Below are 19,307 nucleotides of genomic sequence, written 5' to 3' on the forward strand. Positions count from 1 at the left end.
GCCATACAACTCTCCTTCTGTGGCCTCCAACTACTCTTAAATGCTAGTAAAACCAAATGCATGCTCTTCAACCGTTCGCTGCCCGCACCCGCCCGACTAGCATCACTACTCTGGACGGTTCTGACCTAGAATACGTGGACAAGTACAAATACCTAGGTGTCTGGCTAGACTGTAAACTCTCCTTCCAGACTCATATCAAACATCTCCAATCCAAAATCCAATCTCGAATCGGCTTTCTATTTCGCAACAGAGCCTCCTTCACTCACGCCGCCAAACTTACCTTAGTAAAACTGACTATCCCATCGATCCTTGACTTCGGCGATGTCATCTACAAAATAGCTTCCAACACTCTACTCAGAATATTGGATGTAGTCTGTCACAGTGCCATCCGTTTTGTTACCAAAGCACCTTACACCACCCACCACTGTGACCTGTATGCTCTAGCCCTCGCTACATATTCGTCGCCAGACCCACTGGCTCCAGGTCATCTATAAGTCTATGCTAGGTAAAGCCCTACCTTACACCACCCACCACTGTGACCTGTATGCTCTAGTCGGCTGGCCATCGCTACATATTTGTCGCCAGACCCACTGGCTCCAGGTCATCTATAAGTCTATGCTAGGTAAAGCCCTGCCTTACACCACCCACCACTGCGATATGTATTTTAATATTTTACCTTTTTTTTTTAAAACATTTGAGTAATAATAACAATACAAAATATCAGCTGTCTTGAAGGGGACGATAATGCAATGATTTCATTGGTCATCAACACAAGGCTCAGTCATTTCATTCAGGGTAAGTGTAGTTTAGCCATGAGTTACCGTGCCTCGAAACAGGTCATTTCTGAAGGATTCGTTGCCATAGAAATTTTACCTGGCTTAAAAGGTGAGCCACTTTAGTACGACCGGTTATCCTGAGTTGAACTCAGAGTTGACCAAAGATACCTCGCTAACTTCCTCGCTAACTTCTCAAATTATGCTTTGTAGGATTCCCCTCAGTACTTACAGGATAGTAAAACCAGGAACATTCTGACAAGTGGGGTCATTTCAACAGACCCCACAAGGAACATTCTGACAAGTGTATGACATTTCAACCCCACAAGGAAAAAGGCTTTTTTGGGCTTCGGGGGTTAGGGTTACAATCAGGGTCAGAATTTGGGTTAGGGGTTATAACTTTGAATGGGGATCAGTTGTTTGGTCCCCATAAGGATAGTAAAACAAATGTGTGTGTGTGTGTGTGTGTGTGTGTGTGTGTGTGTGTGTGTGTGTGTGTGTGTGTGTGGTAGTGTGTGTGTGTGTGTGTGTGTGTGTGTGTGTGTGTGTGTGTGTGTGTGTGTGTGTGTGTGTGTGTGTGTGTGTGTGTGTGTGTGTGTGTGTGTGTGTGTGTGTGTGTGTGTGTGTGGTAAGAAGACATATACAGTAGGTTCTTTGTAACAACGATTTAATTGTAGATAACATTACAGATATACCAAAAGTGCACCCACCCACTGACACACCCACACAGACCCCCCCCCCCCCCCAGCCATACAGACTCCTGCAGTCAAGTACAACAATAAGTGCTTACATTCAGAACTCTGCTCATAGAATAACATAAAAAATTATACATTCTAAAAAAAATACACAATCACTGAATTATTTTTCATATAATACACATTCATTTTTTTAAATAAACTAAACCAAACCGATTGTTGAAGTAAAAGTGCAAAATAATATAATTCAAAATAAATATTGATTGCAGACATTGTTTTGACAATTTCTTGAAGACAGCTGAGTATCTGGATTATTGTGCTTAGACCAAGTTGTAGGGGGGAACCTTAAAGGGCCCCCCCCCCCCCCACAGCTTGTTTTGGTTATCAGCTGAGGGATGTGACCACTTTCAAACAATAGACTGAGCTGTGGATGCAAGAACACCCGTGAGCTCAAAATGATGTTTTTTTAACCATGTGACATTGTCTACAAACAATGGAGTAACACAAGCTTATATTTTGTGTTCTGATGTTGAACTTGGTTGGGAGCTCTTGGCGTAACAACTAAGGTGTTGGGTTCACAGTTGCTGGACCCGGGTTCAGTTGGTCAGAAGTAAACAAACCTTCCTGTGTCCAGGAAAATGCCCGTAGGGTATCACATTATCTTTAACCTTTCAAACAAATGACCAGGTTTTCCCCAAAATCCCGATTGGAGAATTCCGGATTTCCTGCTTATTTCCTCCTGATTCCGGGAATCTTTCAACTGGGATTTCTGAAAAAACCTGTCGATAAACGTTGTTTTTGGACAAAAGCAGTGTGATTGATGAAGCCATGTTCTACTCAAAGACTCTTATCTCATAAGACTCTTATCTCATTATATGCATAGAGGTCAGAGGTCAGAGGCATCATGCCCATAGGGGACACAGGGGCTTATCCAGTTTGGTAACTATCTTAGCTGACATGCTTGCTGGCAAAAAAAGCCAGCAATAACTAAATGTAATGAATAAGACTCATATTCCATTGAATATTTTAGCCAGATTTTAAAAAGAGATGCAGAAAAGCATTTTATTTTCTTAAAAAGAATAACCACCAGTCAGGAGGGTACAGACATCTCAAGAGATACACTTAGACATGCAGAAATACATATATATATATATTTTACATAGAATTAAACGTAATGGTTTTGGCTCTAGATTGCAGGAAAAAGCTTTTTGAGGTGTTTGAAAAATTCTAAATGATTCAACTAGTCCCCTTCTGGACCACCCACCACCCACCACCCACCAGCCATCCTCTCATCCCCTTCCGGACCACCAGCCATCCTCTCATCCCCTTCCGGACCACCAGCCATCCTCTCATCCCCTTCTGGACCACCAGCCATCCTCTCATCCCCTTCTGGACCACCAGCCATCCTCTCATCCCCTTCTGGAGCACCCACCAGCCATCCTCTCATACTCTGGTAACACTTCATAATAACTATAACGAATAAGCATTATAACAAACAATTTATGAACTATAAAAAAAATATATGTTTGTAAGCGTTTATAAAAGATCAGTAAAATAGTACTGATCTTTTGTGGCTGTAAAAATGACATAAAGAGGATATAACTTCTGATTGGATGACATTAAGATCATATGGATTCCTATTGGATGACATGAAGATCATATGGATTCCTATTGGATGACGGGAAGATCATATATCTTCTGATTGGATGACATAAACACCATATGGTCCTTCTTTCTTTTCTGTCTGTAAGATGCTCTGCATATGAACATCTGCTTAATGACTGAAATGTAAATGTTACGTCGGTGAAAATGAAACTACTGTGACATCATTGCATCATTGTCACTTCCTACTCCCCCTTATCCTATTGGAAGACATAAAGAGAATATGGAGTCCTATTGGATGACAAAGATCATATGGATTCCTATTGGATGGCATGAAGATCATTTAACTTCTGATTGGATAACCTAATGCTTGATAAGACAGTGGTTAACATCAAGTTTGATATGAAGTGTCTAATCAGAGGAGGAATTTAAGGATTCCGAGCACTGATCACTGGGGCTAAGACACATTTAAGACACATTTTCTGCTGACCAGCTGGGCTAGTACACACTTAGACAAGGGGGTTCCCTTAAGGGGTTTTTCTGCTGACCAGCTGTGCTAGTACACACTTAGACAAGGGGGTTCCTAAAGGGGTTTTTCTGCTGACCAGCTGGGCTAGTACACACTTAGACAAGGGGGTTCCCTTAAAGGGTTTTTCTGCTGACCAGCTGTGCTAGTACACACTTAGACAAGGGGGTTCCCTTAAAGGGTTTTTCTGCTGACCAGCTGGGCTAGTACACACTTAGACAAGGGGGTTCCCTTAAGGGGTTTTTCTGCTGACCAGCTGGGCTAGTACACACTTAGACAAGGGGGTTCCCTTAAAGGGTTTTTCTGCTGACCAGCTGTGCTAGTACACACTTAGACAAGGGGGTTCCCTTAAAGGGTTTTTCTGCTGACCAGCTGGGCTAGTACACACTTAGACAAGGGGGTTCCTAAAGGGGTTTTTCTGCTGACCAGCTGGGCTAGTACACACTTAGACAAGGGGGTTCCTAAGGGGTTTTTCTGCTGACCAGCTGTGCTAGTACACACTTAGACAAGGGGGTTCCCTTAAAGGGTTTTTCTGCTGACCAGCTGTGCTAGTACACACTTAGACAAGGGGGTTCCTAAGGGGTTTTTCTGCTGACCAGCTGTGCTAGTACACACTTAGACAAGGGGGTTCCCTTAAAGGGTTTTTCTGCTGACCAGCTGTGCTAGTACACACTTAGACAAGGGGGTTCCTAAAGGGGTTTTTCTGCTGACCAGCTGGGCTAGTACACACTTAGACAAGGGGGTTCCTAAGGGGTTTTTCTGCTGACCAGCTGTGCTAGTACACACTTAGACAAGGGGGTTCCTAAGGGGTTTTTCTGCTGTCCGCATAGAGGCACCTTTTTGGTTTCAGGTAGAACTTTTTGGAGAGGCAACTAGATGGAATCCAAAAAAGGTTTCTACCTGGAACCAAAAAGGGTTATTGAAAGAGTTCTCCTACCGGGACAGTCGAAGAACCTGTTAAGGTTCTAGATAGGGCACATTTTTACTAAGCAGCCGGGCTCGTAGGGCACATTTTCTACTGAACCAGGCCTGAAAAGGGAGGGGGAGTAAAGACGTGCATTATGGGGGATTGGTGATGTCATCATGTCTGCAACTCCCCTGTGTTCTGGGTACGCCTTGACCCCTAGGACACACAATGATACAAGGAGGTTATCATAATGAAAGTGGTCTCTCTCTCTCTCTCTCTCTCTCTCTCTCTCTCTCTCTCTCTCGATATATATATATATATATATATATATATATATATATATATATATATATATATATATATATATATACTGTGTATGTACCTGGGATTGGCTGGAGGAAGGGTTGTTAGTGCTGAAATCTGAGTATCTCTTCTTCTGTGGTGTGCAGATACAGGACAGCAGCTGGCAATACTCCTCTCTAACCTGATGAGGGCAGCAGAGCACAGTGTTACACACACACACACACACACACACACACACACACACACACACACACACACCATACCGTTTTGTTCAGTAGGCAGTGCATGATGAACAGCAGTGCTCCCTGTAGAGAGTTGAGGATAGTGAAGAGATATGTCATGACCACTGTCCCATCCTCTTGGAACTGGAACACTCCAAATATCCACATAGTACCCAACACACACAGCTGGGCCACTGCTGTCACTGTGAACACCCTGGAGAGAGAGAGGGAGGAGGAGGGGAGTAGGGGGGAGGAGGGGAGGAGGGAGGGAGGGATGGGAGGGAGGGAGGGAGGGAGGAGGAGAGGGGAGGGAGGGAGGGAGGGAGGGAGGGAGGGAGGGGGAGGGGAGGGGAGTAGGGAGGAGGAGAGGGGAGGGAGGGAGGGGGAGGGGAGTAGGGAGGAGGAGAGGAGGAGAGGGGAGGGAGGGAGGGAGGTGGGGAGTAGGGAGGAGGAGAGGGGAGGGAGGGAGGGAGGGAGGGGAGTAGGGAGGAGGAGAGGGGAGGGAGGGAGGGAGGGAGAGGGAGGGGAGTAGGGAGGACGAGAGGAGGAGAGGGGAGGGAGGGGGGAGGGAGGGAGGGAGGGAGGGAGGAGGAGGGGAGGGGGGGGGGGGGAGGGATGGAGGTGGGGAGTAGGGAGGGAGGGAGGGAGGGAGGGAGGGAGGGAGGGAGGGAGGGGGAGGGGAGTAGGGAGGAGGAGAGGGGAGGGAGGGAGGGAGGGGGAGGGGAGTAGGGAGGAGGAGAGGAGGAGAGGGGAGGGAGGGGGAGGGAGGGAGGGAGGGAGGGGGGAGGGAGGGAGGAGGAGGGGAGGAGGAGGGGAGGAGGGAGGAGGAGGGGGGAGGGAGGGATGGAGGTGGGGAGTAGGGAGGAGGAGAGGGGAGGGAGGGGGGGGAGGGAGGGAGGAGGAGGAGGAGGAAGGAGGGAGGAGGAAGGAGGGAGGACGGGAAGGAGGGGGGAGGAAGGACGGGAAGGAGGAGGGAGGGGGTGAGTGTGGGGAGGGAGAAGGGAGAGGGGAGAGGGGAGGAGCAGGGAAGGAGGGAGGAGGGGGGAGGAGGGGGATGTAGGGAGGGAGGAGAAAATGGGAGGAAGGGAGGGAGAAGGGATGGGAGGGTGGATGGGAGGGGAGGAGGGGGGAGCAAGACAGTTTTAGAAGTTTTACTTCACAAATAAAATCTGAATTGTATTAATTCATTAATTCACACACCAAGGAGTTTTGGCTGTCCTAACATTCAACTTTATTTCTCCATTCACCTCTGTCTGTCTGTCTTTCTGTCTGTCTGTCTGTCTGTCTGTCTGTCTGTCTGTCTGTCTGTCTGTCTGTCTGTCTGTCTCTCTGTCTCTCTGTCTCTCTGTCTCTCTGTCTCTCTGTCTCTGTCTCTCTATCCATTCCTCTCTCTGTCACTCTGTCTCTCTGTCTCTGTCTATCTCTACCTTCCTTACTCTGTCAATTCAATTAAATTCAATTTGCTTTATTATCATGGGAAACATATGTTCACATTGCCAAAGCAAGTGAAGTAGATAATATATGAAAGTGAAATGAACAATAAAAAAGAACAGTAAGCATTACAATCACAGAAGTTCCCAAAGAATAAAGACTTTTTAAATGTCATAGCATGTCTTTATACAGTGTTTTAACTATGTGCAAATAGTTAAAGTATAAAAGGGAAAATAAATAAACATAAATATAGGTCGCAAATCTTGCTGCTGTGATGGCACACTGTGATGGCACACTGTGAAGGCACACTGTGATGGCACACTGTGATGGCACACTGTGATGGCACACTGTGATGGCACACTGTGATGGCACACTGTGCGAGTTTATCAAAATCGGGTTTGTTTTCAAATTCTTGGTGGATCTGTGTAATCTGAGGGAAATATGTGTCTCTAATATGGTCATACATTGGGCAGGAGGTTAGGAAGTGCAGCTCAGTCTGTACATATTCAAAGCTTTCCTTAAGTTTGGGTCAGTCACAGTGATCAGGTATTCTGTCACTGTGTACTCTCTGTTGAGGGTCAAATAGCATCCTAGTTTGCTCAGTCTTTTTGTTAATTCTTTCCAATGTGTCAAGAAATTATCTTTTCGTTTTCTCATGATTTGGTTGGGTCCAATTGTGTTGCTGTCGTGGGGCTCTGTGGGGTGTGGTTGTGTTTGTGAACAGAGCCCAAGGACCAGCTTGCTTAGGGGACTCTTCTCCAGGTTCATCTCTCTGTAGGTGATGGCTTTGTAATACCTTCTTATGGCTTGGGGGCAGTATTTCGACATCTGGATGAGAAGCGTGTCCAAAGTAAACTGACTGCTACTCAGGCCCAGAAGCTAGGATATGCATATTATTAGATTTGGATAGAAAACACTCGGAAGATTCTAAAAGTCTTTGAATGATGTCTGTGAGTAAAATAGAACTTATTTAGCAGGCAAAACCCCAAGGACAAAACATCCAGGATTTGTTTTTTGAGGTAATTCTCTTTTCAATGACTTTTCATTGGGAATCTAGAATTCTAAGGCAGTTGCTTGCAGTTCCTTTCGCTTCCAATGGATGTCGACAGTCTTTAGAAATTGGTTGATGTTTTTCCTTTGAGAAATGAAGAAGTACAGCTATTCAGAATCAGTTCAGAACGAGGGTCGAGTGAAATGCACTGTTTAATAGAGGCGCGTGACCAGAAATGCTCGCTACACTTTGTTTTCCTCCGGTATTGAACGTTGTTTATCCCGTCTTAAATTTATTTACGTTAAAAAATACCTAAATTTGTATTAGGAAAGTTGTTTGAAATGTTTGGACAAAGATTACAGGTAATTTATGAGATATTTGGTAGTCATGTTGCGCGAGTGGTAACTGTTTGTTTTCTGGATCAAACACGTCAAATAAATGGACATTTTGGATATATAACGATGGAATTAATTGAACAAAAGGACCAGTTGTGATGTTTATGGGACATATTGGAGTGCCAACAGAAGAAGCTCGTCAAAGGTAAGGCATTAATTATATCTTTATTCCTGAGTTAAAGTGTTGCGCCTGACGGGTTGAATTATGATTGTCTGTGTTTGTTTGATGGGGTGCTGTCCTCAGATAATAGCATAGTTTGCTTTCGCCGTAAAGCATTTCTGAAATCTGACACAGCGGCTGGATTAACTAGAAGTTTATCTTCAATCCTATGTACAACAATTGTATCTTTTATCAAGGTTTATGATAAGTATTTCTGTAATTTGATGTGGCTCTCTGCAATTTCATCGGATATTATGTTCAGTAATGCATTGTTTAAATAACGCGTCAATTTAAACTGAGGTTTTTGGACATCAAGAGTGACTTTATTGAACAAAACAAACATGTATTGTGTAACATGGAGTCCACCAGATGAACATCATCTAAGGTTAGTGATTAATTTAATCGCTATTTCTGACTTTTGTGAGCCGTCTCCTTGGCTGGAAAATGTCTGTATGGTTCTCTGTGGCTAGGCGCTATCCTAACACAATCGCATGGTGTGCTTTCGCCGTAAAGCCTTTTTGAAATCTGACATAGTGGCAAGATTACCAAGAAGTTAAGCTTTAATTTGGTGTATTGCACTTGTGAATGTATGAAAGTTAAATATTTCTAATAAAAATGTAAAAAAATTGTCGCTCTGCCATTTCACCGGATGTTGTGAAATCGATCCCGTTAACGGGATTTAATCCATAAGAATTAAGGAACGTTTGGGAATTGCTTCCTTTTAGGTGGTTGTTGAATTTAACGTCTCTTTTCTGGATTTTGGTAATTAGCGGGTTTCGGCCTATCTCTGCTCTGCATGCAGTATTTGGTGTTCTACGTTGTACACAGAAGATATTTTTGGTGTTTGTCCCATTTTGTGAATTCTTGGTTGGTGAGCGGACCACAGACCTCACAACCATAAAGGACAATGGGTTCTTCAACTGATTCAAGTATTTTTAGCCAGATCCTAATTGGTATCTCAAATGTTATGTTCTTTTTGATGGCATAGAATGCCCTTCTTACCTTGTCTCTCAGATCGTTCACAGCTTTGTGGAAGTTATGTTCATCCCTCTCTCTGTCTCTCTCCCCATCCCTCTCTCTCTCTCTGTCTCTCTCCCCATCCATTTCTTTCTCTTTCTCTCTCTCGTCGGAGTGCATGCTGGGAGTGAGTCGGGAAGCAGGAGCGATTGTGGGAGCGACTTTTCACCCTATTGGGTTTCAGTGTGTATATATATATTGACTAGTTGAGTTGTTTTAACGGTATATTGTCTCACTATCACTAATAAGGGTGGTGGGATCTTTGAGGTTGGTTCTCTCCAGGCCATAACCAGTGGGCGGGGCTGGTTGTAATGGCCACTCGTGGAGGTGTCCTAAAAACTAAGTCGGCGGCATGGGGTGAAGATTCCCTCTGCAGACAGGTTGGTCGGTGGAAGAATGTAGTTTATCAGTGGGCGCTATCATTGGATATGATAGCATAAAATCAGCCTAAAGGATGAATAGCACTGTAGTAATATTCTTAGATTCTATTGAAAAGGTGAATACAATAGTTGAGAGTGGTGTTGTGTTGTTGGAGACACAGACGACGGTGTTCCCTCGTGGATAGTTGAGAGTGGTGTTGTGTTAGAGAGACACAGACGACGGTGTTCCCTCGTGGATAGTTGAGAGTGGTGTTGTGTTGCTGGAGACACAGACGACGGTGTTCCCTCGTGGATAGTTGAGAGTGGTGTTGTGTTGCTGGAGACACAGACGACGGTGTTCCCTCGTGGATAGTTGAGAGTGGTGTTGTGTTGCTGGAGACACAGACGACGGTGTTCCCTCGTGGATAGTTGAGAGTGGTGTTGTGTTAGAGAGACACAGACGACGGTGTTCCCTCGTGGATAGTTGAGAGTGGTGTTGTGTTAGAGAGACACAGACGACGGTGTTCCCTCGTGGATAGTTGAGAGTGGTGTTGTGTTAGAGAGACACAGACAACGGTGTTCCCTCGTGGATAGTTGAGAGTGGTGTTGTGTTAGAGAGACACAGACGACGGTGTTCCCTCGTGGATAGTTGAGAGTGGTGTTGTGTTAGAGAGACACAGACGATGGTGTTCCCTCGTGGATAGTTGAGAGTGGTGTTGTGTTAGAGAGACACAGACGACGGTGTTCCTTCGTGGATAGTTGAGAGTGGTGTTGTGTTGCGGGAGACACCGACGTTGGTGTTCCCTCGTGGATAGTTGAGAGTGGTGTTGTGTTGCGGGAGACACAGACGACGGTGTTCCCTCGTGGATAGTTGAGAGTGGTGTTGTGTTGCGGGAGACACAGACGTTGGTGTTCCCTCGTGGATAGTTGAGAGTGGTGTTGTGTTGCTGGAGACACAGACGACGGTGTTCCCTCGTGGATAGTTGAGAGTGGTGTTGTGTTGCTGGAGACACAGACGACGGTGTTCCCTCGTGGATAGTTGAGAGTGGTGTTGTGTTAGAGAGACACAGACGACGGTGTTCCCTCGTGGATAGTTGAGAGTGGTGTTGTGTTAGAGAGACACAGACGACGGTGTTCCCTCGTGGATAGTTGAGAGTGGTGTTGTGTTGCGGGAGACACAGACGACGGTGTTCCCTCGTGGATAGTTGAGAGTGGTGTTGTGTTGCGGGAGACACAGACGACGGTGTTCCTTCGTGGATAGTTGAGAGTGGTGTTGTGTTGCGGGAGACACAGACGACGGTGTTCCCTCGTGGATAGTTGAGAGTGGTGTTGTGTTGCGGGAGACACAGACGACGGTGTTCCCTCGTGGATAGTTGAGAGTGGTGTTGTGTTAGAGAGACACAGACGACGGTGTTCTCTCGTGGATAGTTGAGAGTGGTGTTGTGTTGCGGGAGACACAGACGACGGTGTTCCTTCGTGGATAGTTGAGAGTGGTATTGTGTTGCGGGAGACACAGACGACGGTGTTCCCTCGTGGATAGTTGAGAGTGGTGTTGTGTTGCGGGAGACACAGACGACGGTGTTCCCTCGTGGATAGTTGAGAGTGGTGTTGTGTTGCGGGAGACACAGACGACGGTGTTCCTTCGTGGATAGTTGAGAGTGGTGTTGTGTTGCGGGAGACACAGACGACGGTGTTCCCTCGTGGATAGTTGAGAGTGGTGTTGTGTTGCGGGAGACACAGACGACGGTGTTCCTTCGTGGATAGTTGAGAGTGGTGTTGTGTTGCGGGAGACACAGACGACGGTGTTCCCTCGTGGATAGTTGAGAGTGGTGTTGTGTTGCGGGAGACACAGACGACGGTGTTCCCTCGTCGATAGTTGAGAGTGGTGTTGTGTTAGAGAGACACAGTCGACGGTGTTCCCTCGTCGATAGTTGAGAGTGGTGTTGTGTTAGAGAGACACAGACGACGGTGTTCCCTCGTCGATAGTTGAGAGTGGTGTTGTGTTAGAGAGACACAGTCGACGGTGTTCCCTCGTGGATAGTTGAGAGTGGTGTTGTGTTGCGGGAGACACAGACGACGGTGTTCCCTTGTGGATAGTTGAGAGTGGTGTTGTGTTAGAGAGACACAGACGACGGTGTTCCCTCGTGGATAGTTGAGAGTGGTGTTGTGTTAGAGAGACACAGACGACGGTGTTCCCTCGTGGATAGTTGAGAGTGGTGTTGTGTTAGAGAGACACAGACGACGGTGTTCCTTCGTGGATAGTTGAGAGTGGTGTTGTGTTAGAAAGGTTGAGGGAGGGAGGGAGATGGGGGGAGGGAGGGAGGAGGAGGAGGGGAGGAGCTATACTTTCTAACGTTGCCCCCTTTTGTTAGAGAAGTGTTGGAGTGAGAGGTATGTCGTCATGGAGAACTTGTTCCTACATTTAAAAAAATATTATTTTGGGCTGAAAATCGGCTTTGCTGAAACATGTAATATCTCATAGGAGACAAGTGCACATGATTTTAAAGAAGGATACTGACGAACTGAATTTAGCATTCAGTTTTAAGATTGATGGGTTTGATTATGTGTTCTACGCTTCTACCGAGTCAATGAAATGCTTTGGGTGTGGAAGAGAGGGGTACTTGGTGTGTAATTGTCCAGAGAACGAGCGTGCAGAGCCCGGGAGCAGCTCTGGCACTGGTGAAGCTAAAAAACCACTGAGAAGGGATGAACAGGCTGAGGGTTCAGGAGAAGGGATGAACAGGCTGAGGGTTCAGGAGAAGGGATGAACAGGCTGAGGGTTCAGGAGAAGGGATGAACAGGTTGAGGGTTCAGGAGAAGGGATGAACAGGCTGAGGGTTCAGGAGAAGGGAGAAGGTGGGCAGACGTGGTGGGAGAAATAGGAAAGGAGAGCAATGTGGCTACGTGGGAAGTTGTGGTATAGCAGGGAAAATAGGGTGGGGGGCAGTAGGTGAAACTGAGATGGAGGTCGCAGAGGAGGTGCTGGAAAATGAAATAGGAGTTCAAGGGGAGAGTGAAACAATGGAAAATGAAGCAGCTGTTTTCAAAGTACTGAGGAGGATGAGGAAGAATTTAAGGGGTGGTGAAGGTTCTAATACTAAGAGGAAGGTAGAGATGATAGATCAGTTGAGGATTAACAGTTTGTAGAGATGATAAATCAGTTGAGGACAAACAGGTTGTAGAGATGATAAACAGGTTGTAGAGATGAAAAACAGGTTGTAGAGATGATAAACAGGTTGTAGAGATGATAAACAGGTTGTAGAGATGATAAACAGGTTGTAGAGATGATAAACAGGTGGCAGATATGATAAACAGGTTGTAGAGATGATAAATCAGTTGAGGATAAACAGGTTGTAGAGATGATAAACAGGTTGTAGAGATGATAAACAGGTTGTAGAGATGATAAACAGGTTGTAGAGATGATAAACAGGTTGTAGAGATGATGAACAGGTTGTAGAGATGATAGATCAGTTGAGGATTAACAGGTTGTAGAGATGATAAACAGGTGGTAGAGATGATAAATCAGTTGAGGATTAACAGGTTGTAGAGATGATAAATCAGTTGAGGATAAACAGTTTGTAGAGATGATAAACAGGTTGTAGAGATGATCAATCAGTTGAGGATAAACAGGTTGTTGAGACGATAAACAGGTGGTAGAGATGATAGATCAGTTGAGGATAAACAGGTTGTAGAGATGATAAATCAGTTGAGGATTAATTCTTGACGCACCCATCCCGTTGGCAGGATCATTTTCATCAACATCCTCTGAATTGCAGAGCTCCAAATTCAAATTAAATTCCTACAAATATTACATTTTCATGAAACCACAAGTGCAATATAGAAAAACACAGTTTAGCTTGTTGTTAATCTACCTGGCGTGTCAGATTTTGAAATGATACTTTTCAGCGAAAGCAATCCAAGCGTTTGTGTAAATTTATCGATGGCATAGCAAAACATTGTGTACACTTAGCATCAGGAAGCTTGGTCACGAAAATCAGAAAAGCAATCAAATTAATCGTTTACCTTTGATGATCTTTGGATGTTTTCACTCACAAGACTCCCAGTTACAAAATAAATGTTCCTTTTGTTCCATAAAGATTATTTTTATATCCAAAATAGCTCCTTTTGTTTGGCGCGTTATGTTCAGAAATCCACAGGCTCGAGCGGTCACGACATCGCAGACGAAAATTCCAATAGTATCCGTAAAGTGCATGGAAAGATGTCAAATGTTTTTTATAATCAATCTTCAGGTTGTTTTTACAATATATAATCGATAATATGTCAACCGGAATGTAGCTTCTTCCAGAGAGAGAGAGAGAAAATGGCTGTTGCTCATGTTAAACTCTGCTGGCACTCAGCCATCCACAGACGCGATGGGTTCTTTCTCGCTCATTTTTCAAAATAAAAGCCTGAAACTATGTCTAAAGTTCACACCATGTGGAAGCCATAGGAAAATGAATCTGGTTGATATCCCTTTAAATGGAGAAAAGGCATCCAATGGAACAGGGAGCTTTCAGGAAAAACAGCACCCCCTTGTTGGATTTTCCTCAGGTTTTCGCCTGCAATATCAGTTAAGTTGTACTCACAGACAATATTTTGACAGTTTTGGAAACTTTAGAGTGTTTTCTATCCTAATCTGACAATTATATGCATATTCTAGTTTCTGGGCCTGAGAAATAGGCAGTTTCAAATGGGTACGTTTTTTTAGCCAAAAACAAAAATATAGCCTCCTACACTCAACAAAGGGTGACCCTAGGGAGGTGAAGAACTGGAGGCCGGTGGCCTTAATGTGCACTGATTATAAGATCCTGTCCAAGGCTTTGTCCAACAGGCTGAGGGAGGTGATGGGGCAAATCATACGCACGATCCAGTCCTACTGTGTTCCCGGCAGGCAGATAGGTCCAGTCCTACTGTGTTCCCGGCAGGCAGATAGGAGATAACATTTCCCTGATTCTGGATTTTTGGGACGTCTCTAGGGCGATTGGACTGGACGCTGGTCTAATTTCAATTGATCAGGAAAAGGCATTTGACCGAGTAGAACATAAATACCTATGGCACACATTTGAGGCTATAAGCTTCAGTTCTGGTTTTATTGCCATGATCAGGGTGATATATGGTGACATTGAAAGAGTATTGAAAGTTAACGGTGGCTTCAGTGCTCCTTTTAAAGTGTGTAGAGGAATTAGGCAGCGGTGTTCGTTGTCCAGAATGTTGTTTGCCATCGCTATAGAGCCACTACTAAATAGCATTAGATGTCGCATTGAAGGGGTGAACCTTTCAGAGGATATTCCTCCTGTTCCTCTCTCAGCACATGCTGATGATGGAGTTATTTTAGTGAAAAATCAAGCGGAGGTGGATAGTTTGAGTCTCATGGTTGATCGATTTAATTAAGAGAGTATCCTCTGGAAAGGTAAATTGGGAAAAAAGTTGTGCTTTACAGAATGGGAAATGGTCTGGTGGGATCATGGCTTTGCCAAGGGGGTTGGAATGGTGCAAGGGAGGTTTTAAGTATCTTGGAGTTTACCCAGGGGATGAGGAGACAATGGGAATGGTGCTAGAGAGGTTTTAAGTATCTTAGAGTGTACCTAGGGGATGAGGAGACAATGGGAATGGTGCAAGGGAGGTTTTAAGTATCTTGGCGTGTACCTGGGGGATGAGGAGACAATGGGAATGGTGCTAGAGAGGTTTTAAGTATCTTGGCGTGTACCTGGGGGATGAGGAGACAATGGGAATGGTGCTAGAGAGGTTTTAAGTATCTTGGCGTGTACCTAGGGGATGAGGAGACAATGGGAATGGTGCAAGAGATGTTTTAAGTATCTTGGAGTGTACCTAGGGGATGAGGAGACAATGGGAAAAAATTGTCCTCAGATAATTGCATGGTTTGCTTTTGCCGTAAAGCCTTTTTGAAATCTGACAAAGCGGCTGGATTAACAAGAAGTTAAGCTTTTAACCTCACTAGGGTACGCTAGCCAACATCCAGTGAAATTGCAGAGCTCCAAATTCAAAAACAGAAATACTCGTTATAAACATTCAGAAAACATACAAGTGTTATACATCGGCTTAAAGATTAACTTGGTTGTACAACATGTATAACATGGTATCATACTTGGTTGTACGACATGTATAACATGATATCATACTTGGTTGTACGACATGTATAACATGGTATCATACTTGGTTGTACGACATGTATAACATGGTATCATACTTGGTTGTACGACATGTATAACATGGTATCATACTTGGTTGTACGACGTGTATAACATGGTATCATACTTGGTTGTACGACATGTATAATATGTATAACATGGTATCATTGCACTTAATGCTTTCGTATCTGTCACTCATTAAGGTGTTGGAGATGGATGGCCTTTTTGTAAGATAAACAATTTTTCACTGTATTATGGAGTGTGAGTGAACAAAGCCTCTCTGTGAAATACTAGTCTCTGTTTACAGCCGTAGGGGAGACTTTCAATAAAACTGTTTTTATTTTTGGGGTTTCGATGCAGCAGAAAATAAAATTGTCAATTGTTACATTTTATTTTGGGACAAACACACACAGACACACAGACACGCACGCACGCGCACACACACACACACACACACACACACACACACACACACACACACACACACACACACACACACACACACACACACCCCTTACTTGATCTTGTGTAGGTTGGAGAGGTCAGGGTTGAGACTAGAGAACTTCTGGGCCAGCCTCCAGACAGTGATGATGAAGATGAAAGCGTTGAGGAAGATGATGGTGCACACTGGGCCGAAGAAACTCCAGATGAATCCTCTCTCCAGAGACAACCAACAGCTGACAAAGACACACAGAGAGAATAACATTAGATTTAGGTTAAAAACATGTTTCTGTTAATTTTAAGTTAGGTTCAATCAAGGATCTTTCTCTGGAGACAACTAACAGATTACACACCAAGTGGATATAGTTAGAATATGGTTATATTCAAGTTGGAATTATGTTATCTGGTGTTATTTACATGTTATAATTATGTTTAAGAAAACCTCTGTCCAGAGACAACCAGCAGCTGACAGGTTATTTATATGGGACATATTCACTACACTCTGTCACACACACACACACACACACACACACACACACACACACACACACACACACACACACACACACACACACACACACACACACACACACACACACACACACACACACACACACACACACACACACACACACACAGGGAGAGAGTTAGAGACACAGACTCAGACTCACTGTTGTGTGGTACCGTATCCATCTGGGTAGGTGATAGCAGAGATGATGACTATAGCCAGTGGCAGTCCATATCCCACAGCATACAGGTACAGAGGTCTACAGTCAGACGAAGAATCAAAGAGATTCATAAAATACAGGTACAGAGGTCTACAGTAAGATGAAGAATCACAGAGATTCATTAAATACAGGTACAGAGGTTTACAATAAGAAGAATCAAAGAGCTTCATAAAATACAGGTACAGAGGTTTACAGTAAGACGAAGAATCAAAGAGCTTAATAAAATACAGGTACAGAGGTTTACAATAAGAAGAAGAATCACAGAGCTTTATAAAATACATATACAGTGGTTTACAATAAGAAGAAGAATCAACACGCTTCATAAAATACTGGTACAGAGGTTTACAATAAGAAGAAGAATCACAGAGCTTCATAAAATACAGGTACAGAGGTTTACAATAAGAAGAAGAATCAACGAGCTTCATAAAATACAGGTACAGAGGTTTACAATAAGAAGAATAATCACAGAGCTTCATAAAATACAGGTACAGAGGTTTACAATAAGATGAAGAATCACAGAGCTTCATAAAATACAGGTACAGAGGTTTACAATAAGAAGAAGAATCACAGAGATTCATAAAATACAGGTACAGAGGTTTACAGTAAGACGAAGAATCACAGAGCTTCATAAAATACAGGTACAGAGGTTTACAGTAAGAAGAAGAATCACAGAGCTTCATAAAATACCGGTACAGAGGTTTACAGTAAGAAGAAGAATCACAGAGCTTCATAAAATACAGGTACAGAGGTTTACAGTAAGAAGAAGAATCACAGAGCTTCATAAAATACAGGTACAGAGGTTTACAGTAAGAAGAAGAATCACAGAGCTTCATAAAATACAGGTACAGAGGTTTACAGTAAGAAGAAGAATCACAGATTCATAAAATACAGGTACAGAGGTTTACAGTAAGAAGAAGAATCACAGATTCATTAAATACAGGTACAGAGGTTTACAGTAAGACGAAGAATCACAGATTCATAAAATACAGGTACAGAGGTTTACAATAAGAAGAAGAATCAACAAGCTTCATAAAATAACAGTTAGAAGAAAATTATCTACCAAGGTAGATAAGAGATAAGCCTCCCGGGTGGCGCAGTGCTCTAGGGCACTGCATCGCAGCGCTAGCTGTGCCACCAGAGACTCTGGGTTCTCGCCCAGGCTCTGTCGCAGCCGGCCACGACTGGGAGGTCCGTGGGGCGATGCACATTTGTGGGTTAGGGAGGGTTTGGCGGGTAAGGATATCCTTGTCTCATCGCATACCAGCGCCTCCTGTGGCAGCCGGGTGCAGTGCACACTAACTAAGGTAGCCAGGTGCACAGTGTTTCCTCTGACACATTGGTGCGGCTGGCTTCCGGGTTGGAGGCGTGCTGTGTTCTGAAGCAGTGCGGCTTGGTTGGGTGGTGTATCGGAGGACGCATGGCTTTCGACCTTTGTCTCTCCCGAGCCCGTACGGGAGTTGTAGCGATTACTAACAATTGGATACCACGAAATTGGGGAGAAAAGGGGGTGGCCTTAGTATTTTGAGTTTTCTTTATTATTGTGGTTAGGCCAGGGTGTGACATGGGTGATTATGTGTTTGTCTTGTCTAGGGGTTTTGTAGATTGATGGGGTTGTGTTTAGTATAGTATTCTAGGTAAGTCTATGTTTGCCTAGAGTGGTTCTCAATCAGAGGCAGGTGTTTATCGTTGTCTCTGATTGGGAACCATATTTGGGCAGCCATATTCTTTGGGTATTTCGTGGGTGATTGTTTCCTGTCTCTGTGTTTTGCACCAGTTAGGACTGTTTCGGTTTTTCCACGTTTTCTTGATTTGTATATGTACATTGTTCACGTTATCATCTTTATTAAAGATGTTTAACCAATACCCACGCTGCATTTTGATCCGCCTCTCCTTCCCAGGAAGAAAACCGTAACAGGGGGTAACATTTCTTTTTAAAAGAAAAAGATAAGAGCAAGATCAAATAAAGTAGGGGATGCTGGCCTTCTAGGCAGAGATTCAAAGAAAATCCATATCTCAGACTGGCCATTTAAAAGAAAAGATTAAGATGCGAAAAAGAACACAGACACTGGACAGAGGAACTTTTCCTAGAAGGCCAGCATCCCGGAGTCGCCTCTTCACTGTTGACGTTGAGACTGGACAGAGGAACTTTTCCTAGAAGGCCACCATCCCGGAGTCGCCTCTTCACTGTTGACGTTGAGACTGGACAGAGGAACTCTGCCTAGAAGGCCAGCATCCCGGAGTCGCCTCTTCACTGTTGACGTTGAGACTGGACAGAGGAACTTTTCCTAGAAGGCCAGCATCCCGGAGTCGCCTCTTCACTGTTGACGTTGAGACTGGACAGAGGAACTTTTCCTAGAAGGCCAGCATCCCGGAGTCGCCTCTTCACTGTTGACGTTGAGACTGGACAGAGGAACTCTGCCTAGAAGGCCAGCATCCCGGAGTCGCCTCTTCACTGTTGACGTTGAGACTGGACAGAGGAACTTTTCCTAGAAGGCCACCATCCCGGAGTCGCCTCTTCACTGTTGACGTTGAGACTGGACAGAGGAACTTTTCCTAGAAGGCCAGCATCCCGGAGTCGCCTCTTCACTGTTGACGTTGAGACTGGACAG

The 19,307-nt window shown here is 44.5% G+C and overlaps 1 protein-coding gene across 13 annotated transcripts in view; it reads right to left on the minus strand.

The window, feature by feature from the left end:
- Positions 1 to 1,855: 1,855 nt before the first annotated feature.
- LOC110519495 (adhesion G protein-coupled receptor E2-like) overlaps positions 1,856 to 19,307 on the minus strand; it is a 248,464-nt gene continuing 231,012 nt past the window's right edge. For 9 of the 13 annotated variants that reach the window (XM_036939967.1, XM_036939968.1, XM_036939972.1 and 6 more), the window contains 5 exons: positions 16,642 to 16,737; positions 16,048 to 16,206; positions 5,070 to 5,241; positions 4,886 to 4,987; positions 1,856 to 4,719 (listed from right to left, as the gene is read on the minus strand). In XM_036939967.1, coding sequence (XP_036795862.1) covers positions 4,678 to 4,719; positions 4,886 to 4,987; positions 5,070 to 5,241; positions 16,048 to 16,206; positions 16,642 to 16,737 — 571 coding nt within the window. In that variant the 3' untranslated portion in view covers positions 1,856 to 4,677. The remainder of the gene's footprint in view (positions 4,720 to 4,885; positions 4,988 to 5,069; positions 5,242 to 16,047; positions 16,207 to 16,641; positions 16,738 to 19,307) is intronic. The other 4 variants (XM_036939977.1, XM_036939976.1, XM_036939979.1 and 1 more) reach the window with 2 other exon arrangements.

Source organism: Oncorhynchus mykiss, chromosome 13 (genome assembly GCF_013265735.2).
Source record: "Oncorhynchus mykiss isolate Arlee chromosome 13, USDA_OmykA_1.1, whole genome shotgun sequence".
NCBI lineage: Eukaryota > Metazoa > Chordata > Actinopteri > Salmoniformes > Salmonidae > Oncorhynchus > Oncorhynchus mykiss.